The 25,598-nt window shown below is 38.0% G+C and overlaps 1 protein-coding gene across 5 annotated transcripts in view; it reads right to left on the reverse strand.

The window, feature by feature from the left end:
- BMS1 (BMS1 ribosome biogenesis factor) overlaps window positions 1-25,598 on the reverse strand; it is a 63,576-nt gene that overhangs the window by 19,419 nt on the left and 18,559 nt on the right. For all 5 annotated transcript variants that reach the window (XM_045438160.1, XM_045438162.1, XM_045438158.1 and 2 more), the window contains exons 6-13: window positions 25,068-25,210; window positions 24,204-24,325; window positions 23,692-23,885; window positions 22,000-22,139; window positions 19,689-20,455; window positions 19,164-19,265; window positions 18,301-18,458; window positions 12,767-12,848 (exon numbers count right to left, since the gene is read on the reverse strand). In XM_045438160.1, the coding sequence (XP_045294116.1) occupies window positions 12,767-12,848; window positions 18,301-18,458; window positions 19,164-19,265; window positions 19,689-20,455; window positions 22,000-22,139; window positions 23,692-23,885; window positions 24,204-24,325; window positions 25,068-25,210 (1,708 nt within the window). The remainder of the gene's footprint in view (window positions 1-12,766; window positions 12,849-18,300; window positions 18,459-19,163; window positions 19,266-19,688; window positions 20,456-21,999; window positions 22,140-23,691; window positions 23,886-24,203; window positions 24,326-25,067; window positions 25,211-25,598) is intronic.

Below are 25,598 nucleotides of genomic sequence, written 5' to 3' on the forward strand. Positions count from 1 at the left end.
ATCTTAAAAAATTCAAAAATTAATCAATGTAATTTACTGTATCAAAATTCATACATGAAAAAAATTCATATATGAATAAAATTCATATGATATCAACTGACACTGAAAGGCATTTGAAAAAATTTACTACCCATTCATAATTAAAAAAAAAAAAGAAAAAGCACCTCCCAGTATACCAGGAATAGAGAGAAATGGAACACATAAAGAGCATCTAGAGAAAAAACAAACTAACATCATACATAACAGTGAAAACCATTGGGAAAAAGGCAGAATTTCCTCTTAGCACTAATCCTAGTCATTACATATAAAAAAATTAAAAATATAAATATATTTAATATACATATAATTATAATTGCACTGCTGGTATTTACCCAAAAAATATAGAAACACTAATTCAAAAGGTACACGCACCCCATGTTTATTGCAGCGTTATCTACAATAGCCAAATTATAGAAGCAGCCCAAGTGTCCACTGACAGATAAATGGATAAAGAAGATATATGTATATGTGTGTGTATATATATATATATATATACACACACACACATACATACACACACACATACATACACACACACAATGGAATATTATTCAGCCGTCAAAAGAATGAAATCTTGCCATCTGCAACAACATAGATGGATCTAGAGAGTACAATACTAAACAAAGTAAGTCAGAGGAAGATAAATATGATTTCACTCATATGTGGAATTTAAGAAACAAAACAAATAAGCAAAGGAAAAGAGAGACAAACCAAGAAACAGACTCTTAGTGATAGAGAACAAACAGATAGTTACCAGAGGTGAGGTAACTAGGGGGAGAGGGATTAAAGAGTACACTTACTATGATAAATAAATAAACAAAATGATTATTAATAAATAAAAATAAACGGCACACAGGTTGAAAAGAAACAAATGATACTGTCCCTATTTGTAGATAACACAATTGTCTATGTAGAAAATCCCAAGCAATCTACAACAAAAATCCTCTCACAACTAATAAGTGAGTTCAGCAAAATAAGATAAACACACAAAAATCAATCAAAATGAAATACTAAAGTATAAACTTATCAAAATATATTCATTATCAGGATGCTGAAAATTACAAAATACTTATGAAGGAAATTAAAGACAAATAAATGGAGAGACATACCATGCTCCTGGATTAGAATACTCAAAATAGTAAAGATTCTCCCCAGTTAATCTATAGGTTTAATGCAATTCCTATCAAAATCCCAGCAGGTTTTCTGTAGACACAGACAAGATTATAAAATTTATACACAAAGTCACAGGCCCAAAGATAAACCAATCTTGAAAAAGAAGAATAAAGTGAGAGGAATCATTCTACCCACTATTAATGTTTACTACATAATCACAGTAACCAAGATATGGGTGGTACGGGTGGAAGGACTGCACATGAATCAATGGAACCCAGAAATAAACCCAACGATGCTCAACTAATTTTTTTACAAAGGTGCAAAAACAAATAAATGAAAGAAAAAATGCTGGAGGAATATACACCTCAGGCAAACACATAACCTTTAACCTAAACCTCACACTTTATAAAGAAATCAAGATAGATCACTATCATACATGGAAAAGAACAGTTTAAAACTTTTGGAAAACATAGGCACCTGGGTGGCTCAGTCAGTTAAGCTTCTGACTCTTGATTTCAGCTCAGGCCACGGTCTTATGGTTTTGTGAGTTTGAGCCCTGCGTTGGCTCTGTGCACTGACCACACGCAGAGTCTGCTTGGGACTCTCCCTCTCCTCCCTTTCTCTCTGTCCCTTTCCTGTTCACGCTCTCTCTCTGTCTCTCTCAAAATGAATAAACAAGCTTAAAAAAAAAAATAGGAGAAAAGCTTCAGGATCTAGGAATAGAAAATAATTCCTGGACTTGACATTATTCCTAAAAGTGAAAAAATGATAAACTGGACCTCATCAAAATTAAAAAGTTTTGCTCTGTGAAAGGAACTATATTAAGAAAATGAAAAGAGGGGAGGAGGGAAGATGGCAGCGTAGGAGGACGCTGGGCTTACCGTGCGTCCTGCTGATCAATTAGATTCCACCTACACCTGCCTAAATAACCCAGAAAACCGCCAGAGGATTAGCAGAACGGAGTCGCCGGAGCCAAGCGCAGACGAGAGGCCCACGGAAGAGGGTAGGAAGGGCAGCGAGGCGGTGCATGCTCCACGGACTGGCGGGAGGGAGCCTGGGCGGAGGGGCGGCTCGCCGGCCAAGCAGAGCCCCGGAGTCTGGCCTGCAAAAGCGGAGGGGCCTGACGGACTGTGTTCCGACAGCAAGCGCGACTTAGCGTCTGGGAGGTCATAAGTTAACAGCTCTGCTCGGAAAGCGGGAAGGCTGGAGGACAAAGGGAGGAAGAGCTGCTGAGCCCCCGGACGACAGAGCTCAGTTTGGTGGGGAACAAAGGCGCTCGCCAGCGCCATCTCCCCTGCCCATCCCTCAGCCAAAATCCCAAAGAGAACCAGTTCCTGCCAGGGAACTTGCTCGCTCCACGCAAACACCCAACTCTGTGCTTCTGCGGAGCCAAACCTCCGGCAGCGGATCTGACTCCCTCCCGCTGCCACAGGGCCCCTCCTGAAGTGGATCACCTAAGGAGAAGCGAGCTAAGCCTGCCCCTCCAGCCCCTGTGCACCTTGCATACCCACCCCAGCTAATACGCCAGATCCCCAGCATCACAAGCCTGGCAGTGTGCAAATAGCCCAGACGGGCCACGCCACCCCACAGTGAATCCCGCCCCTAGGAGAGGGGAAGAGAAGGCACACACCAGTTTGACTGTGGCCCCAGCGGTGGGCTGGGGGCAGACATCAGGTCTGACTGCGGCTCCGCCCACCAACTCCAGTTATACACCACAGCACAGGGGAAGTGCCCTGCAGGTCCTCACCACGCCAGGGACTATCCAAAATGACCAAGCGGAAGAATTCCCCTCAGAAGAATCTCCAGGAAATAACAACAGCTAATGAGCTGATCAAAAAGGATTTAAATAACATAACAGAAAGTGAATTTAGAATAATAGTCATAAAATTAATCACCGGGCTTGAAAACAGTATACAGGACAGCAGAGAATCCCTTGCTACAGAGATCAAGGGACTAAGGAACAGTCATGAGGAGCTGAAAAACGCTTTAAATGAAATGCAAAACAAAATGGAAACCACCACAGCTCGGATTGAAGAGGCAGAGGAGAGAATAGGTGAACTAGAAGATAAAGTTATGGAAAAAGAGGAAGCTGAGAGAAAGAGAGATAAAAAAATCCAGGAGTATGAGGGGAAAATTAGAGAACTAAGTGATACACTAAAAAGAAATAATATACGCATAATTGGTATCCCAGAGGAGGAAGAGAGAGGGAAAGGTGCTGAAGGGGTACTTGAAGAAATAATAGCTGAGAACTTCCCTGAACTGGGGAAGGAAAAAGGCATTGAAATCCAAGAGGCACAGAGAACTCCCTTCAGACGGAACTTGAATCGATCTTCTGCACGACATATCATAGTGAAACTGGCAAAATACAAGGATAAAGAGAAAATTCTGAAAGCAGCAAGGGGTAAACGTGCCCTCACATATAAAGGGAGACCTATAAGACTCGTGACGGATCTCTCTTTTGAAACTTGGCAGGCCAGAAAGAATTGGCACGAGATTTTCAGTGTGCTAGACAGAAAAAATATGCAGCCGAGAATCCTTTATCCAGCAAGTCTGTCATTTAGAATAGAAGGAGAGATAAAGGTCTTCCCAAACAAACAAAAACTGAAGGAATTTGTCACCACTAAACCAGCCCTACAAGAGATCCTAAGGGGGACCCTGTGAGACAAAGTACCAGAGACATCACTACAAGCATAAAACATACAGACATCACAATGACTCTAAACCCGTATCTTTCTATAATAACACTGAATGTAAATGGATTAAATGCGCCAACCAAAAGACATAGGGTATCAGAATGGATAAAAAAACAAGACCCATCTATTTGCTGTCTACAAGAGACTCATTTTAGACCTGAGGACACCTTTAGATTGAGAGTGAGGGGATGGAGAACTATTTATCATGCTACCGGAAGCCAAAAGAAAGCTGGAGTAGCCATACTTATATCAGACAAACTAGACTTTAAATTAAAGGCTGTAACAAGAGATGAAGAAGGACATTATATAATAGTTACAGGGTCTATCCATCAGGAAGAGCTAACAATTATAAATGTCTATGCGCCAAATACCGGAGCCCCCAAATATATAAAACAACTACTCATAAACATAAGCAACCTTATTGATAAGAATGTGGTAATTGCAGGGGACTTTAACACCCCACTTACAGAAATGGATAGATCATCTAGACACACGATCAATAAAGAAACAAGGGCCCTGAATGAGACATTGGATCAGATGGACTTGACAGATATATTTAGAACTCTGCATCCCAAAACAACAGAATATACTTTCTTCTCGAGTGCACATGGAACATTCTCCAAGATAGATCATATACTGGGTCACAAAACAGCCCTCCATAAGTTTACCAGAATTGAAATTATACCATGCATACTTTCAGACCACAATGCTATGAAGCTTGAAATCAACCACAGAAAAAAGTCTGGAAAACCTCCAAAAGCATGGAGGTTAAAGAACACCCTACTAACGAATGAGTGGGTCAACCAGGCAATTAGAGAAGAAATTAAAAAATATATGGAAACAAATGAAAATGAAAATACAACAATCCAAACGCTTTGGGACGCAGCAAAGGCAGTCCTGAGAGGAAAATACATTGCAATCCAGGCCTATCTCAAGAAACAAGAAAAATCCCAAATACAAAATCTAACAGCACACCTAAAGGAAATAGAAGCAGAACAGCAAAGACACCCCAAACCCAGCAGAAGAGAAATAATAAAGATCAGAGCAGAAATAAACAATATAGAGTCTAAAAAAACTGTAGAGCAGATCAACGAAACCAAGAGTTGGTTTTTTGAAAAAATAAACAAAATTGACAAACCTCTAGCCAGGCTTCTCAAAAAGAAAAGAGAGATGACCCAAATAGATAAAATCATGAATGAAAATGGAATTATTACAACCAATCCCTCAGAGATACAAACAATTATCAGGGAATACTATGAAAAATTATATGCCAACAAATTGGACAACCTGGAAGAAATGGACAAATTCCTGAACACCCACGCTCTTCCAAAACTCAATCAGGAGGAAATAGAAAGCTTGAACAGACCCATAACCAGCGAAGAAATTGAATCGGTTATCAAAAATCTCCCAACAAATAAGAGTCCAGGACCAGATGGCTTCCCAGGGGAGTTCTACCAGACGTTTAAAGCAGAGATAATACCTATCCTTCTCAAGCTATTCCAAGAAATAGAAAGGGAAGGAAAACTTCCAGACTCATTCTATGAAGCCAGTATTACTTTGATTCCTAAACCAGACAGAGACCCAGTAAAAAAAGAGAACTACAGGCCAATATCCCTGATGAATATGGATGCAAAAATTCTCAATAAGATACTAGCAAATCGAATTCAACGGCATATAAAAAGAATTATTCACCATGATCAAGTGGGATTCATTCCTGGGATGCAGGGCTGGTTCAACATTCGCAAATCAATCAACGTGATACATCACATTAGCAAAAAAAGCGAGAAGAACCATATGATCCTGTCAATCGATGCAGAAAAGGCCTTTGACAAAATCCAGCACCCTTTCTTAATAAAAACCCTTGAGAAAGTCGGGATAGAAGGAACATACTTAAAGATCATAAAAGCCATTTATGAAAAGCCCACAGCTAACATCATCCTCAACGGGGAAAAACTGAGAGCTTTTTCCCTGAGATCAGGAACACGACAGGGATGCCCACTCTCACCGCTGTTATTTAACATAGTGCTGGAAGTTCTAGCATCAGCAATCAGACAACAAAAGGAAATCAAAGGCATCAAAATTGGCAAAGATGAAGTCAAGCTTTCGCTTTTTGCAGATGACATGATATTATACATGGAAAATCCGATAGACTCCACCAAAAGTCTGCTAGAATTGATACATGAATTCAGCAAAGTTGCAGGATACAAAATCAATGTACAGAAATCAGTTGCATTCTTATACACTAACAATGAAGCAACAGAAAGACAAATAAAGAAACTGATCCCATTCACAAGTGCACCAAGAAGCATAAAATACCTAGGAATAAATCTAACCAAAGATGTAAAGGATCTGTATGCTGAAAACTATAGAAAGCTTACGAAGGAAATTGAAGAAGATACAAAGAAATGGAAAAACATTCCGTGCTCATGGATTGGAAAAATAAATATTGTCAAAATGTCAATACTACCCAAAGCTATCTACACATTCAATGCAATCCCAATCAAAATTGCACCAGCATTCTTCTCGAAACTAGAACAAGCAATCCTAAAATTCATATGGAACCACAAAAGGCCCCGAATAGCCAAAGGAATTTTGAAGAAGAAGACCAAAGTAGGAGGCATCACAATCCCAGACTTTAGCCTCTACTACAAAGCTGTCATTATCAAGACAGCATGGTATTGGCACAAAAACAGACACATAGACCAATGGAATAGAATAGAAACCCCAGAACTAGACCCACAAACGTATGGTCAACTCATCTTTGACAAAGCAGGAAAGAACATCCAATGGAAAAAAGACAGCCTCTTTAACAAATGGTGCTGGGAGAACTGGACAGCAACATGCAGAAGGTTGAAACTAGACCACTTTCTCACACCATTCACAAAAATAAACTCAAAATGGATAAAGGACCTGAATGTGAGACAGGAAACCATCAAAACCTTAGAGGAGAAAGCAGGAAAAGACCTCTCTGACCTCAGCCGTAGCAATCTCTTACTCGACACATCCCCAAAGGCAAGGGAATTAAAAGCAAAAGTGAATTACTGGGACCTTATGAAGATAAAAAGCTTCTGCACAGCAAAGGAAACAACCAACAAAACTAAAAGGCAACCAACGGAATGGGAAAAGATATTTGCAAATGACATATCGGACAAAGGGCTAGTATCCAGAATCTATAAAGAGCTCACCAAACTCCACACCCGAAAAACAAATAACCCAGTGAAGAAATGGGCAGAAAACATGAATAGACACTTCTCTAAAGAAGACATCCGGATGGCCAACAGGCACATGAAAAGATGTTCAGCGTCGCTCCTTATCAGGGAAATACAAATCAAAACCACACTCAGGTATCACCTCACGCCAGTCAGAGTGGCCAAAATGAACAAATCAGGAGACTATAGATGCTGGAGAGGATGTGGAGAAACGGGAACCCTCCTGCACTGTTGGTGGGAATGCAAATTGGTGCAGCCGCTCTGGAAAGCAGTGTGGAGGTTCCTCAGAAAATTAAAAATAGACCTACCCTATGACCCAGCAATAGCACTGCTAGGAATTTATCCAAGGGATACAGGAGTACTGATGCATAGGGGCACTTGTACCCCAATGTTTATAGCCAAATAAACAATAGCCAAATTATGGAAAGAGCCTAAATGTCCATCAACTGATGAATGGATAAAGAAATTGTGGTTTATATACACAATGGAATACTACGTGGCAATGAGAAAAAATGAAATATGGCCTTTTGTAGCAACGTGGATGGAACTGGAGAGTGTGATGCTAAGTGAAATAAGCCATACAGAGAAAGACAGATACCATATGGTTTCACTCTTATGTGGATCCTGAGAAACGTAACAGGAACCCATGGGGGAGGGGGAGGAAAAAAGAAAAAAAAAAAAAAAAAAAAAGAGGTTAGAGTGGGAGAGAGCCAAAGCATAAGAGACTGTTAAAAACTGAGAACAAACTGAAGGTTGATGGGGGGTGGGAGGGAGGAGAGGGTGGGTGATGGGTATTGAGGAGGGCACCTTTTGGGATGAGCACTGGGTGTTTTATGGAAACCAATTTGGACAATAAATTTCATATATTATAAAAAAAAAAAAAAAAGAAAGAAAATGAAAAGATAAGCTACACACCAGGAGAAAACATCTGCAAACCACATATCCAATAATGGAATAAAATACATAAAGAACTCTCAATATTCAACAGTAAAAAAAAAAAAAAATCCAGTGAGAAAAAGGGCAAAAGACATCCACAAATATTTTGTAAAAGAATACATTGCAAATTATAAAATGCAGCAAAAATGGCAAAATGCTCAACATCATTAGCCATCAGGGAAATATAAAATGAAACCACAGTGAAACATCACTATCAGATTAGCTAAAATAAATAATAGGACACTGAATACTGGCAAGGATGTGAAGAAACTGGATCATTCATATATTGCTGGTGGAAATACAAAACAGCCCAACTACTCTGGCAGTTTCCTATAAAGCTAAGTATGCAATTACCATACAGCCCAGCAACTGTATTCTTAGGCATTCATCCCAGAAAAATAGGAAGTTTATATTTATATAAAAATCTGTACACAAATGTTCATAGCAGTTCAATTCTCAAAAGTCAAAAACTAGAAACAACCCAGATGTACTTCAGTGGGTGAATGGTTAAACAAAATGCTACATCCTTATCAGGGAATATTACTCTGCAATAAAAAGGAATGAACTACAGTCACATGGAACAACTTGGATGGACCTCTCTAGGAACTATGATGAACAGGAAAAAAAAAATCAATCATAAAAAGTTACATATTCTATGATTCTATTTAACATTCTTAAAAATTATAAAACTGTAGAAATGAAAAACAGGTAAGTGGCTGATGGGTCAGAACTTGGGGACAGGTGACAGAAAGGAACTAAATGTATTTATAAGAGTAATACAAGGTATCCTTATGGTGATGGAAATGTTCTGTCTGGTAACTGTGTGTAGACACATAAACCTACACGAACTAAATACAGAGAACTAAACACACACACAAACAACACATATGAGCATAAGTAAAACTGGGGAAATCTATATAAGATCAGCAGATGTTATCAACGTTAATATACAGGTTGTGGTCTTATACTATACAATACCCAATACAAGATACAAGAAATCTATCTGTATGAAATATATATTAAAAAAGCTATGCATTATAAATGAGTGATTTGGCATGGTTGCAGGATAGGAGATTAATATACAAAAATCAGCCATTTCGTGTAATAACAAATAAGTGCCAACTAAAATTAAAATATCATTTAAATATTAATAACAATACAAAATATTTAGGAATACATTTGTTAAGAAATAAGTGAGAACAGCATCCTAAAAGCACTGCTAAAAGAAATTAAAAAACAGAGGCACCTGAGTGGCTCAACTGGTTACCAGCTGACTTCGGCTCAGGTCACGATCTCATGGTTCGTGAGGTCGAGCCCCGTGGTCGGGCTCTGTGCTGACAGCTCAGAACCTGGAACCCGCTTTGGATTCTGTGTCTCCCTCTCTCTCTGCCCCTCCCCCACTCACACTCCGTGCTTCTCTCAAAAATAAACACTAAAAAAAATTAAAAAACAAAATAAATGGAGAGATTTACTTATGTTCACAGATCAGAAAATTCAATATTGTTAAAATGTCAATTTCCCCAAAATTGTTTTACAAATTCCACAAAATCCCAATCAAAACTGCAGGGTTTTTTTCTGGTAGCAATGGGTAAGCTCATCCTAAAACTTAAATGGAAGTGCAAGGGACCCAAAATCGCCAGAACAACTTTGGAAAAAGAATAAAATTTGAAGACTTAAATTACCTAATTTCAAGATTAATTATAAAGCTGTAATAGTGCAGGGACACCTGGGTGGCTTAGTCGGTGAAGCATCCAACTCTTGGTTTCAAGCTCAGGTTATGATCTCATGGTTCGTGGGTTTGAGCCCTGTGTCAGGCTCTACACTGCCAGTGCAGAGTCTGCTTGGGATTCTCTCTCTCTCCCTCTCTCTGCCCCTCCCCTGCTCGTGTTCTCATTCTCTCTCTCTCTCTCAACATAATAAACTTTAAAAATAAATAAATAAAAATAAGTTAAGCTATATATAACAGTGCAGTATTGCTATAAAAATAAACAAATATATGAATGGAACAGAGCCCAGAAATCTTGCCCATATATGGTCAACCAATGAAAAGCAATTCATTGTGGGTAAAGGACAGTCTTCAACAAATAGTGCTGGAAAAAGTGGATATCCATAAGCAAAAATAAAAGGAAACCTTGATCCATACCTAATACCATATAAAAAATTAACTCAAAATGGATCACAGAACTAAATGTAAACCTAAAACTGTAAGAGTCATAGAAGAAAATATACAACCTTGAGTGGGGCAAAGATTTCTTAAATACATTATCAAAAGCACAGTCCATTAAAAAAAATATGGCCTTCATCAAAATCAAAAACTTTTGTTCTGCAAAAGACACTGCTGAAAATATGAAAAAACAGGGGTGGCTGGGTGGCTCAGTTGGTATAGCATCCAACTTCAGCTCAGGTCATGATCTCATGCTTCGTGAGTTCAAGCCCCACATCAGGCTCTGTGCTGACAGCTCAGAACCTGGAGCCTGCTTTGGATTCTGTGTCTCCCTCTCTCTCTCCTTCTCTCAAAAATAAACATTAAAAAAAAATTTTTTTTTTAGGGGCGCCTGGGTGGCTCAGTTGGTTAAGCGTCTGACTTCAGCTCAGGTCAGGATCTTGCGGTTCATGAGTCTGGGCCCCACACTGGGCTCTGTGCTGACAGCTCAGAGCCTGAAGCTTTGCTTTGGATTCTGTGTCTCCCTGTCTCTCTGCCCCTCCTCTGCTCGCACTCTGTCTCTCTCTCTCAAAAAAATTAACATTAAAAAAAATTAAAAATTTTTTTTAAATATGAAAATACAAACTACACACTGGGCAAAAATAATTAAAATCACAAGTGATAAATGAGTTAAAGAAATTAAATAGATTAAAATACTGGACAAGAGGTTTGACATTCACCAAAGAAGAAACAGATGGAAAATAAGCACACAAAAATGCTCAATATCATTAGCCATTAGGAAAATACACAATAAAACCATGAGGTATCATTCTATACCTAAAACTAAAAAGACTGTATCAAGTATTGGCAAGGATGTAGAATAACTGGAAGTCTCATAAAGTGCTAATGGCAATACCAAATGATACAATCACTTGGAAAAACAATTTGGCTATTTCTTAAAAAATTAAACATACATCTGCCATATCCATTTAACCCACTGTGAGACATGTACTCAAGAGAAATCAAAGCAGTTGTTCATGCAAAAACTTGTGTAAGAATGTTCACAGTAGCTTTATTTGCAATAGCCAAAGCCCAGAAATAACCTAAATGTCCACCAACAGGTGAACAGATAAACTGCAGTGCATCATACAATGGAATATTACTCACTAATGAAAAGAAATTAGGTATTCAGCAATAAAAAGGGATGAAGATGCAAGAGCATGAACATATGTCAAAATAACTATGCTGAGTAGAAGTTAGCCAGAAAAGGGTACATCCTGTATGATTCCATTTATATAAAATTCTAGAGGGTACAAATTACTGTATAGTGACAGAAAGCAGGTGAGTGGTTAAAAGCACTCAAACACACAAAAATGAAGAAGGATAAATATCCTTTAAAGAATAATTTGCAAATCAGAAATATATATATATATATGTATATATATCCCATTAGAAAAGTGAGCAAAGAACACAAAGAATTCACCGAAGAAATGCCATACCCAACGCATCTGAAAGAAATATTCTCATTTACTGGTAATCAAAAGAATGCCAGTTATAAATTTAAGAAACAATTTTCCTTTATCAAACTGCCAAAAATAACATTTTTTTATGGGTGGTATTCAATATTGAATGAAAGCAGTAAAATGTTAAGTACTAAGATACACTGCTTATGGGCACATAAGTAAGAACAACTTTCTGAAAAAGCTTTTGGCAGTTGTGGTCCATAGAAATCACTCAATAATTCTAACTTTTATGAATCTAACTTATGAAAATAAAAAATGTGATCCAAGAGTTATTTCAAGGTGGGCCAGTGTAGAGCTAATTATAATACAGGCAAAGTAAATTGCTTAAAAGACAAACTGTGGGGGCGCCTGGGTGGCGCAGTCGGTTGAGCGTCCGACTTCAGCCAGGTCACGATCTCGCGGTCCGTGAGTTTGAGCCCCGCGTCGGGCTCTGGGCTGATGGCTCAGAGCCTGGAGCCTGTTTCCGATTCTGTGTCTCCCTCTCTCTCTGCCCCTCCCCCGTTCATGCTCTGTCTCTCTCTGTCCCAAAAATAAAATAAACGTTGGAAAAAAAAAAAAAAAAAATGACAAACTGTGAACTGAATTAGGATATGATAGAATAAAATCGCAAACATGAAACCTTTGAAAAAATTTAACAACACAGTGTATATAAAGTAGAATTATAACTAGAAAAATTTTAAATTTATAAAAAACTAGAAGGAAAAAAATCTCAAAAAATTAATAAAGGTTTTTTTAACATAGACGGAGATTATGGTATGACACGAACTTTGTATTCTAAATGTTCTACAATGTATAGTACCTTCATCATTAAAAGAAAATGTTATTTGAGTACATTTTTCACACACACACAAATCCATTTTTAACAAACACATGATAAAAGTTATGGAAAGCTTCTTACTTTTCTTCAAGGTCCATATCTAATAAGTCAGTTAACCAAGGGAAGAAAGTAAGATCACGATAAAAAGAGGAACCAGAATACTACCCATAAACTCCTCTGTCAGCATTCCCCAAAGCATATCACGTTTGCCTATTATTTCCAACTGTTAAAGATATGGAATAAAACAAAGTACAGATAACAGTCTTCTCTGAAGAATACTGTCCTTTACTTACCATCTTCTGCTAAGATCTTGGCTGCATCTTTATCATCTTCCCACTTCCCAGTCACAAAGCAATCTCTGATACTGTTCATGACCTTACACAAAAAAGTCAACACTTAGCTGACATGCTCCAATTACTCAACAAAACAAGTGCTATTAAGAAACAGTAGCAGGTGAAAACTTGCCTTTAAATACTTTTCAAGACACATTTTTTTGGAAATTCTCATTTCAAGTTGGGTGAATGAGATAACCTTATCTTTGATGTAGTAGTATAACCACAGAGATAAAAACTTAAGTGTCTTAACATTAAACAATGGTTGGAGAAGTGCTATTAGCCCACTGACCTTGTAAGTAAACAGATATTTACCAATGCAACTGATTTTCAAAGTTCATTAGTGTTCCTAAGGCAATGCAGTTAGATAGCATTCAGGAAGTTGGTCTTACTATTTGTTAATCCAGACTTATTATGGTTATTTGAAAATTCAACTCTTTGGCCAATGATAATATTCTGACAATGGCATAATGTCTTATATGAGCACAACAGGGCAAAAAGTACTGATGAGGATCCCAGTCTCGGACCTGCTGGATCATCTAGTATATACATGTAGTAGATTCTGGGTACCCCTCTTAAATACAGTAAAGCCTTGTACATAACTCTCTGTTTCACAGTCTGTTTCCTGGGGAACCTAAGATAGCACATGTCATTTACTACCAAGGCTTCAAAAAGCACACTTATAGAAATCTTCAGACAGGTCCTGGCTTTCACCTCAATCACATTCTGGTCATGAATCATGTTTTTCATACACAACCTCACTCTCAAAGAGTAGCCTTGAGGCTAGCATGATTACAATGGATACAGAATCAAATTCGTTAGCGTTGGTGGTATAGTGGTGAGCATACCTGCCTTCCAGAATCAAATTTGTTCATTTACTCATTCCTTCATGCCTATAATCACTCACCAAATATTTAAAGAAAATCTGCTCTGTGCTCAGAAGCTTTGCAGGGCACTGAAGGATGAAAAACTGTTAGAAGAAAATCCTTACTTTCATGAAGATTAACAACTGACTTAGGGAAACCAAAGACCGAAAAATAAAAAAAGAGACCTTTGGTGATAAAAACACTAAACAAACTAAAAGTAGAAGGGAACTTCCTCCACCTGATCAAAAGCATCCATAAAAAAACCCCACAGCTAGCATCACACTAAATGGTGAAAACTGAGGGCTTTCCCCCTAAGATGAGAAGTAAGACAAGGATGTCTCCTCTGACCACTTCTATTCAACACTGTACTAGACGTTCTAGACCGGACAATTAGGCAAGAGACTGAAATAAATGCATCTAGTTTAGAAAGGAAAACTACCTCTACCCACAAATGATATGATCCCATATATAGAAAATCCTAAGGAATCTACTGAAAAACTATCAGAATAAATGAGTTCAGCAAGGTTGCAAAATACAAGATCAATATAACAACAATAAATTTTGTTTCTATACACCAGCAATGAGCAATCCAAAAATGAAATTGAGAGAATAGCTCCTTTTGCAATGGTATTGAAAACAATACTAGGAATAAATTCAACAAAAGAAGGTCAGAGCTTATACCCTGACAACTAAAAAACGTTCTTAAAAGAAATGAAAGAGCAGGGGTGCCTGGGTGGTTCAGTCAGTTAAGTGTCCGACTTTGGCTCAGGTCAAGATCTCACAGTTCATGAGTTTGAGCCACGTGTCAGGCTCTGTGCTGACAGCTTGGAGCCTGGAGCTTGCTTCAGATTCTGTGTCTCCCTCTCTCTCTCGCTCTCTGCCCCTCCCCGTTCACAATCTCTCTCTCTCAAAAATAAATAAACATTAAAAAAATAAAAAAAAATGAAATAAAATGAAAGAGCCAAATAAATGGAAAGGCAGCCCATGTTAATGTAACGGAAGACTGAATATTGTTAAGATATCAATACTATCCAAAGTGATCTACAGATTCAATGCAATCCCTATTAGAATCCCACTTGGCTTCTTTGGAGAAATGGAAAAGCTGACTCAAAAATACAGAAAACACAAAGGATCCAGAATAGGCAAAACAATCTTAAAAAAGAAAAATAAAGCTGGAGAACTCATGCTTTCCAATTTCAAAACTTACACAAAGCATTAGTAATCAAACAGTAAGGTACTGGCATAAAGAAAAATAGAAGTCAGTGAAATATAATTAAGAGTCCATAAATAAGCCCATGTATCCATGGTGAAGTGATTTACACTCACGGTGCCAAGACAAGGCAATCGGGAAAGAATAGTTTTTTCAACAAATGGTGCTAGGACAATTGGATATCCACATGCAAAAGAATGAAGTTGAACTTTTCTCACACCAAATACTAACATTAACTTGAAATGGATCAATGACTTAAATATAAGAACCAAACTATAAAACTCTTAGATGAAAACATAGGAGTAAACCTTCATGATCTTGCATTTGGCAACTTTTTTTTAGATAGGATACCAAACATAGAAACAACAGAAACATAAACAAGTTAAACCTCATCAAAATTTAAAACACTGCACTTCAAAGGGCACAGAAAAGACAACCTACAGAATGGGAGAAAATATTTGTAAATCACATACCTGACAAGTTGAATATATAAACAACTCTTACAACTCAATGACAAAAAGACAATGCAATTTTTTAAATGGCCAAACAGTAAGAATAGACATTTCTTTAAATGGCTAGTAAGCACATGAAAAGATGCCTGGGATGCTCAGGTAGCTCAGTTGGTTAAGCATTCAATGACCGGTTTTGGCTCAGGTCATGATCTCATGGTTTGTGGGTTTGAATCCCGTGTCAGGCTGTGCGCTGACAGTGCAGAGCCTGCTTGGGATTCTCTCTCCCTCTCTCTCCCTTGCTCATGCTCTATCTCTCTCTCAAAATAAATAAATAAACATTAAAAAAAAAAAAAAAAAAAAAGATGTCCAGCATCATAAGCTATCAGGGAAAGGCAAATCAAAGCTGCAATGAGATACTACTTCACACCTATAGAATGGCTATAATAATAATTAAAAAATATATATGCAGGGGCGCCTGGGTGGAAGCATCCGACTTCAGCCAGGTCACGATCTCGCGGTCCGTGAGTTCGAGCCCCACGTCGGGCTCTGGGCTGATGGCTCAGAGCCTGGAGCCTGTTTCCGATTCTGTGTCTCCCTCTCTCTCTGCCCCTCCCCCGTTCATGCTCTGTCTCTCTCTGTCCCAAAAATAAATAAACGTTGGAAAAAAAAAAATATATATATATATGTGCAGATAATAACAAGTGTTGGTGAGGATGTGAGAAATCAGAAGCCACACACACTGCTGGTGAGAATGTAAACCTACGTAGCCACTTTTGAAAAGAGAAATGGGGAAACATGAGGAAAACAACTTTGTTTTCAGTAATCATATTAATAGTAATACATGTAATGTTATTCTGACACTGTTTTGTACATAGGTGGGGTAAAGCAAATTAGTAATTTTCTAATTTCATCATCTTCAAAGTCAAATGGAATTAATTCTCTAGTGGAAAAACAAAGATACACATGTAAGATAAAAGAGGTTAAATAAGAACTCTGCAGGTCTGCATCTGAATTGGATTCTCCTAGCTCTGGTCACTGAAAGGCCTAGAAACAATGACCAATCCATAGCAGTGTGTATTCCTATGCCTAGACTGTGATGCTGAGATGCCATTTTCCTCTAAAAGGAATCAGGACTTCTTATGGCTGCTTCCAAGTCTGGCATCAGAAGTGTACGAGACGATGCTGCAACACCTCATCAGATCAGGCAGAAACAAAGCAATCAAAGACTACTAGGATCATGTCAAAAGAATCCAGGAACCCACTGGCCAGATATGGGATAAATATGAAAGAGTATCAAAAAGGATAACAAGTTCAGTGGAAGGAAACACTCAATGATATTAAATTCTATGAGCTGAAAATGATACTAAAAAAAAAAAGTCACTTTTGGAGAATCATTCTGAAAACTAACAAAAAGAATCAAATATTCATCCTGCTTGTATAGAAATGGGTAAGCAAATAGATGAGGGGAAGTTTCCCTTTAGCGGGGTATTCCAGCTAATAAATTAAGAGCAATTTGAACAGAATATCACCATTTTATATCCTTAATAAATTAATGGATCTAGCTAGGCATTGAGGCTCAACAGATTTTAAAATCGTAAGATGATTTTATGTGCCTCCTAAAAACAAACACCACAATCTATGGAGCAGTCTTGACAAAACAACAAAAATCAAACCTAAATCTAATCAAATTCTAGATGTGCTGTCCATAGGGTAGCTGTAACCACATGGTTATGTACATTCTAATTAATTAAGATTAAATAAAACTAAAATAAAATTAAAAACTTAGTTCTTCTGTCTCATTGGCTACATTTAACAGTCACAAGCAGCCACACTGGACAGCTCAATGATGTACAGATCATTTCCATCATCACAGACAGTTCTATTGGTATTGTTCTGTACCATTTTATAGGAAATACAGAGGAGAGGAGCCTCATAAACTGCACTTAAGGATGTAATGCAATCCACAGAAACCAAAATATGAGAAACTCTACACATCAAACACTTAGTTTCTTAAATGAATAAAATGTAAGAGGAAAAAAAAAAAAAGAGATGTGTGCAGGGGATTTGCAGATTAAGAGATTGAAAAGGCATAGTGAGAAATAAACCAAAAAAATCTGATAAAACTAATTTATGGTGTTTATTAATGCAAACTTGAAGGATGAAATTATGAAGAAAAGAAGGAAATGATTATCATAAAAGTCATGGTTCCTTCTGCAGGGAGGACTATGACTGGGACACACACATGGGTTACAGGTGTAACCTCATCTAATCCATTAACTTAGATGGTTGTTTTTATGTGGTTTTCTATAATCTGTATGAAGTTTTACTTCAAAAAAAAATTTACATAAAATCTCTTAAAGTGCCTAAGTGCTACTCAGTGAATTATATTAGGAATATGATAGTGATTGGGCCTCTCTTGAGAAGTGATATTTAAGCTAAACTGAATGATCAAAAGAAGCCAGCCTTAAGAACATCAGAACATTCCAGAAGAGAAAACTGAGGGTTTTCTAAGATGGGATTAAGCCTGTTAAGTTTGAGAACTTAATGAATTCCGGTGTGACTAAAGAATAGTGAACAGGGAAAGAAAATTTACCAGTGTCACGGATTTGTTTGCTTACAAATGGTAGAAATTATAAATGTTAACTCAGGGTCATGAGGTATATCCTAGTTATAAAACACAAAATATTTCAAATATATGAAAACTTATGTGCAATGCTTCAAAATAAAGATTAACACTACCATCCACATTTTCCTTTTCTCCATAACACATGCACATAGTCTACCTAAACCCAAAACACATTATTGCTTAGGATGCATAAAATAAGTAGTCCAGTATCTGGGGGAATGTCCTATTATCTTACAAAAATGAGGAGCCAATAACAAATAGGCAATACTGAAATCACATAATCTTCTTTTAGAGCAATTCCTTAGATGTCTCTTAAGTCAAACATATTATTTCAGCCTTACCTCCTCTAAATCCCAATCATGGGGCGCCTCCACATGAAATCTGGAGCAGTCCAAAGAATCAAGCTTGTGCTTACATTCTCTTGAAGGCTGGCTGACACGGAACAATCCTCCGAGTTCCTCCCTGGTATCACCATCTTCTTCTTCATTGTCCTCTGTCACTGAAGAGACACCATGACGAAAAAGTGAGAAGAAATCTTCACCCTAAAGGACTGAGGGTCCCTGTTTGTGGTAGGTATGGCGGTGCCCCTGAGTGCATCAGCTATAGGCAGAGAAAAGGCCAGGGAACTACTGCTCACAATGTCTGGAGGACTTAGGCCCTCCTGCAAGAAAGCAACAAAGAATCCAGTAAGGAGATATAATATTGGGGACTGGGAAAGGAAAGGACACTTAAAGGCAAGCTTTTAACCAGCATAAAGCGATTCTCTTGAAGACTGCTGAGTCTCTAATCACCAACAGTACTTAGGCAAAACCTGAAGGGAAATCAGTACACACCAACCCTTTGATTCAATGCTCTGCTCCTATACACTCCTTTGGCATTGTTCTAACCACACAGTAACTGGTGACCACAATACAAAATGCACCACTTTGTTCTTTTCTGGCACTCAATTCTACCCCAAAAAAATCCCATGAAGGACCTTGTATAGAGGGTACAAAATGACATAATAGAGAGTACTCTCATCAACAGTTTTATGGCAAACCTGTGAGCTGATGATTAAAAACATCTGCCACATACAAAGTATGACAGTCAGGGATATCATACAGATATCAAAAGGACCACCCAAATCCTTCAGTCAACTTCATCTCCTTTCCAGAAAATTGTCTAAGAAACTAAAACGTTTCTGGATCTGAACTAGAGCTCTTACCTGTCCCATAAATAAGCTTTCGAAGGTTTGGAGTTGCCTGTTGCTGCCTCAGAAAGGCCTCAGCTGCCTTTCTGGAAAGGTCTTCCTTCCACTTGAGAGCGCCTGAAAGGACCAACACCAACATCAGTTAAGTCTGTTTATTTGTCCTCTCTGTATTCATCCTGAAATCCTATGAGGTGCAATATTTGAACAGTTAACAAAATCTCCAAAAGAGCAGACTCCCAAATGTAGACATTCTTTTTTTAATTTTTTTAATGTTTATTTATTTTTGAGAGAGAGAGCTAGATCATGACAGGGGAAGGGCAAAGTGAGAGGGAGGCACAGAATCTGAAGCAGGCTCCAGGCTCTGAGCTGTCAGCACAGAGCCTGATACGGGGCTCAAACCCACACACCACTAGATCATGATCTGAGCCAAAGTCAGATACCCAACAGACTGAGCCACCCAGGTGCCCCTGTAGACGTTCTATTGGTAGAATATTTTCAGTGCCAAGTTTATACCAACAGCTACATTAAATTTAAGCACACCTGAAGTTTCTGTGGAATAGTTATTTTCTTCCTTGTAATCTTCTTCCTCTTTGAGTAAGTCTTCTACATCACTGGTCTCATCAATTAAGTTCTCTGACCCCAGTCTCTGACCACTGGCCACTTTAGAAGACTCTGGAAACTTTTTCTTAATAGCCTCTTCATTTTCTGAGTCCTCGTCCTCTGTACTGAGAGAGGAGCTTTCTTCAGTTTCATCCCCAGATGCAAATGCCTCTTCAGCTGTGCAATGACCTGAATCTGAAGTGGTGAGGGTTGCTTTTCTGATTGTCAAAGGATTCTCCAGATTCAAACTGTCACTCAAACCATTAGTTTGTAAAAGTCCTGGTTTACCACGGTCTCCAACAACCCTAGATTCTAAACTATCCCTCTCTCCTGAAGTGGAATCCTCTTCTTCACTGCTTTCATCAGCTTCCTCTGCGTCTCCTTCTTCCTCTGAACTCCTCTCAAGGTCATCATCACTATCAGCAAATGCTGGCAAATCCACCTCATTGTCTTCTTCCATCTCCTCAAGTCTCTGCCGTTTGACACCTTTACCCACCATATACATTTTATTAGTCATTTCAGCATCTGCTTCCTCTTCCGATTCATCAGCACTAGAGCCATTTTCCAACCTGTCGCCTTCAGACATCTCTTCATCATCTTCTTCATCACTATCTCCAGACTCATCTTCCTCATCTCCAAAAATGGCTTTCCGACGCACTCGACCGGTTTCCAAATCTATCTGCCTTTCTTCTTTTGGCATCCAGTGTCTATATTACCAAGTAAACACAAAATAACTCAATTTGTACAGTAACTGGCTACTCTAGGAATGGCAAATCAATAATTATGCACAGAAATAGAAAATAATATCATGGAATGGTTATAAATAACACAGCATAGAAAGGAATGATTTGATAAAAACTAGAATATATGATATGCAAACTCATGCACAGTTCCCTAACACCTCCCTTCAAACGAACTTACAGAGAATCAAAAGGTAAACTTCAAAAACAAAAATTCTGGCATTAGGGAAAAAGTGCTCCAAAGGGAAGTGACTGTTTAATCAATCTTTTAGAAGACTGGTCTTTTTTTTTTTTTTAAGTAAAAAAAAAAAGTTATTTTTGAGAGAGAAAAGAGCATGAGTAGTAGAAGGGAAGAGAGAGAAGGACACACAGAACCTGAAGCAGGCTCTAGGCTCTGAGCCACCAGCACAGAGCCCAATGCAGGGTTCAAACTCACAGAACCATGAGATCATGACCTGAGCCGAAGTCAGACACTTACCCAACTGAGCCATTCAGGCATCCCAAGACTGACCATTTTCAAGCTCAAAATAGATGGTCCTTAAATGACTGACTCCAGATCCAAGGCAAGGAAAGTACAAAGTAAGCCTGGAACACATCCTGTTGTGTCAAAAGCAGTGCTCAAAGGCTAACAGGGAAGTGCCAAAAGGACAGGAGACAGACTGAAGGGACCATATAGGCATGAAAAAAGAATGATAGCAATGGGATAATAACAAATGGAATTTTTTAAAAAGTCAATTAGTCAACAGTGTTATTAAATAAAAAGGTAGAAGAGCTTCCTGTTAAAGAATGACAGCTAACGAATGTAAAAAGAATAACGTATTAAGAATATTGTACTTACCTACCATGCTATACCATCTGCTAGTTAGAGCAGATGAATGTTTCCAAAAAATTTTCCTTTGTTTGCATACATTTATAATAAATTCTAACCTAGATAATTTCAATCATTTTCAGACTGATTTTTTATTGGGAGTCATACATAAGTCACTACAATAAAACCAGAACATTCACTATGTATAAGATATACAAATTCCCAACCCAGACTGAAAATAATTCACATAAGCTAGATATTAGTGGATACTGACCCAGAAGATAATATAAAACAATTTAAAGAAAACTTTTAGAGACAAGATATGTAGCTTCTCAACAGCCACCTGAACGAGCTTCCTTACTCTGCCTGTACTAGTATTTGGCCACAAAGAGAAAGCCAAGTGGCCTCAGGTCTCCTAAGAAACCAAAAGCAACCTACAGAAAACATTTTGTGACATCTGAGGAGTATTCTGGGTCTGCTAAAAACTGAATCTTGTATAATATTTCAAGAATACCTCCACGTAATGTCACATAACTGAAAAGCCCTCAGAAACATATGTACATATAAAGCAGAGCAAACAAAACAAAACCAGCTTGGAATGCATCCCACCAAAATGTGTACTGATGGCAGAATTATGGGTGATATAATCTTATAATTATAGGTAACATATTTTTTATGAAAAACAGGAAAATGGTAAACTTACCCTTGATTATCTATATCCTCAGATCCCAGTGGTTTAGAATCAGAAAAAAGTGTCACTCTACTTGAAGCCATCTTGGCATCAATAGTGGAATGGGTGGAAATGAGGCTCTGTACCAGTTCATGGGTGGGCCTCACCTCGTCCTGTCAAGGCCACCAAGAAAGGGAAAGTGAGGAATATACAAGGATTCTGAAGAGAGACACACTGGTTTCAATCAGTTTCTCAAAATTATCCTAAACATAGTTCCTAAAATCACTTCTTACTGCCTCAAAAATAAATAAAAAGATAAAAAATAAAGAAAATTCTTATAACCAAGTCTAAAATTGACCTCTGTCTTCATTAAACCTTTCCCAGTTCATGGAGTATACAACCTGATAACCTAAATACTTAGCTACACAAACCGTAAGTGCCAATGCTACAGAAAATATTTATTCTGGCCCAATAAAACCCCTCTGCAGAATAAAGAAATGAAAATCTGGAGTCCATTAAAAAAAATTCTGTCTTTTGGTCCCAAATTTTCATCTCAAGGAATTTACTGCATAAAAAGATCCCTCCCAATAAGCAAAACTGCATAATCGGGGGTACTAAGTGAGGCAATGTTCAAACCAAGGGAATCTAGGGGTGGCCCCCCACCCCCCGCCACAGACTGCCAAGGGTTGGTTCAATAAACAAGGTTTATCCATACAGCAAAATATCACACAGCTCTAAAAAAAGACCAAAGCAGCTCTACAAATACTAACAGGGAACAATGGAATCACATATTCTTTGGTGCCCCCCTAAAGTTGCAAAAGCATTTAAAGTTGAAGCCCATATAATATTACTTCTCTCTGTCTCACAGACACCCCTACACACAAAGACCATATATGTACACAAATACATGGTATTGACATGTAATAATCTAAATATACATAATATAATCTAGATAAATATATGTTTAGAGAGAAAAATAAAAAAAGAGAAAGACCAAAGAGAGCTAAAAAACATACTGATATTGTGCAGGCATACTCCAGAGATACTGTGGGTACAGTTCTAAACTACCACAATAAAATGAGTCAAATGAATTTTTTGGTTTTCCAGTGCATATAAGAGTTAATGTTTATACTATACTGTAGTCTATTAAGTGTGCAATAGTATTATGTCTAAAAAAGCAACGTGCATACTTTAATTAAAAATACTTTATTGCTAAAAAACGCTAATCATTATTTGAGCTTTCAGTAAGCGATAATCACTTATCACAGATCACTGTAACAAACATAATAATGAAAACAATCGTTAGAATTGCCATAATGTGACACAGAGACACAAAGTGAGCAAATGCTGTTGGAAAAAATGGCACCAACAGACTTGTTTGAAGACTTGTTTGAAGGGTTGCCACAAACCTTCAATTTGTAAAAAAGGCAAATTTTTGGCAAAATGCAATAAAGCAAAGCACAATTAAAATGAGGTATGCTTGTATAGAGAGAGACGGGAAGTACAAGTACAAACCGCATGCAGTGTTCACACTAGAAGACCTAGGATCCCCTGTGTGTACTGGCAACAGAATGGAGGACATGACTTTTAGTTTCTCCTTGGTAAAACTACATCATCTGTATATTTACAACACGCATTGTGGTTTTTACCATAATTACAAATAGAGATAAAAAAGCTTCAGTATGTAAAAGCTGACTACATCACTTCCTGTGACTTTCCTCTCACCGATTCCTGGAAGCCATGGCTGCCACCAAGATCAACATAGACCGCATCTTTGTCATACAGCACACCACCAACTCCAGACAGCGGCGCATAAACCAACTTCTCTTTCTCATTTAAACAGCGCTTCTTTTGTTGTTCAGGAAGCGCACAGGGGTCTGGGAGGAAACTGACATCACTCACAGCAAAATCTCCTACACCTGGAAGACAGATACAGAAAGATGGCTTCACCTATAGGCGTATCAACTGTTGGCAAAAAATGGCCCACAGTTGGAAGGCTTCAACCACAAGGGTATCATCTGACACTGGTCCTGTGCCTCTCTAGCTACCTGACACCATCAGAGCAGAGGGATTTGGTCAACTCAACACCTTTGTGAGCTGAGGCAGAGTCAGGTTAGTCTTAAAACTTCTAGCAATGTAGCTCTATCTTGCTTGGCCATTTTTCAGCTTTCCTGAGAAATGAAGCAAGCCATCCTAATGGTTCTACAAATAAGGTATATTTTATAACAAAACGATACCTGGCATGTGAATTTGGCTTTTACTTTTCAAGTGTGCTCCTCTTAAATAACCATAAAGAGATACTTTTCGGTCACACTTGATATTTTTTCGAATATCTTCTGGGTTTGTCAAATCTTCCATCCTAGAAAAATAAAAACCAATCACATAGCAGAAATAAATGTCAAAGTTCTTGTACCTCCCTTCACATGTCAAAGATGGATCAAATTCACTAGTTCACTAAACATATTGTTTAGAAAATTATAGAAAATACAGAAAAAATGAAGCACAGTTCACCATCTACCAGAGGAAAAGAAGCAAACAAATGATTGTATTGCTCTTAGGCTTTATGTGATATACGTTCTGTGAATAAGACACCAGAAATGGGAAATAATGTGCAACAGGGGTCAAGAAGAGATTAGAACATATCCAGAAAACCCCTTCATGGAAGAAGATTAAGCTTTAACCTGAGTTTTTTGGTGTGCCTTGAATTCTGGCAAGTGGAGAAAAGGGATTCCAGGCTGAGAAGACAATTTGAAAAAAGGCATAAAGGAAAGAAAGCACAGGACATATCTGGGTGACTGGAGCACAATGATTCAAAGACAGTTATCCCTGAAAATTAAGGTTCAAAAAGCAGGATAGGACCACATCTTATAGCCTTAAATGCTCCAAAATCCTCACATTTTTCTAAATGTTTCATACTTTACTCCTGAAGCCACAGCACCTTTTAGGTAATGATACAAAGAAGTAGATCTCTTCCACCAACTACAATGCCCCCTTACTATTAAAAAATAAGCACAAAGTAAGCTCTATTAGTGCTCTTTTTCTAACCTTTGTAGCTTTGAAATATATGCGCCAGGAAGAAAAACTTCACATGCAGTTTTTACCTGTCTGCCAGGATATAGGGATGAGAGGTCTGCCACGTAAGAGGCCTAAACTTCATAACTGTAATAAAACGGCCCAGATTGTGAATTTCTTGGTTTTGATATTCTCCATGTACCATTCCAGAAAGGTAGAACAGCTTAGCACCCTAAACATTAAAAAAGCAAAAAATTAAATTTCAATTAAATTCTTGTCAATACTACATCAAAATAAAGATGTGTAAATAAGACGCAATCCTAAGGGAGACTTCTGGCATGCCACTTCTCAATGTTTCCTGAACTTCTCTGCCTCTTTCAGGACTCATCTTGTTAAGGCTTAGTACAGTCAGAACTACAAATACATTTAGCTTCAAGACTGCTCTCCAGCCAAGCAGTGGTGTCTGGAGTATTGCATGGAGAGGGCAGTGAGGCTCCTAGACACATGAAAAATTCTATGACGCTGAGCCACAGCAGTATGCAGGGGAGGGTGGAGTGGCGATATGTATGCACTGTAGTTGCTGGTCCTATAATTAGGAGAAACTTCTGACAAACTCTTTT

The sequence above is a fragment of the Leopardus geoffroyi genome, chromosome D2 (genome assembly GCF_018350155.1).
Source record: "Leopardus geoffroyi isolate Oge1 chromosome D2, O.geoffroyi_Oge1_pat1.0, whole genome shotgun sequence".
Classification (NCBI taxonomy): Eukaryota; Metazoa; Chordata; class Mammalia; order Carnivora; family Felidae; genus Leopardus; species Leopardus geoffroyi.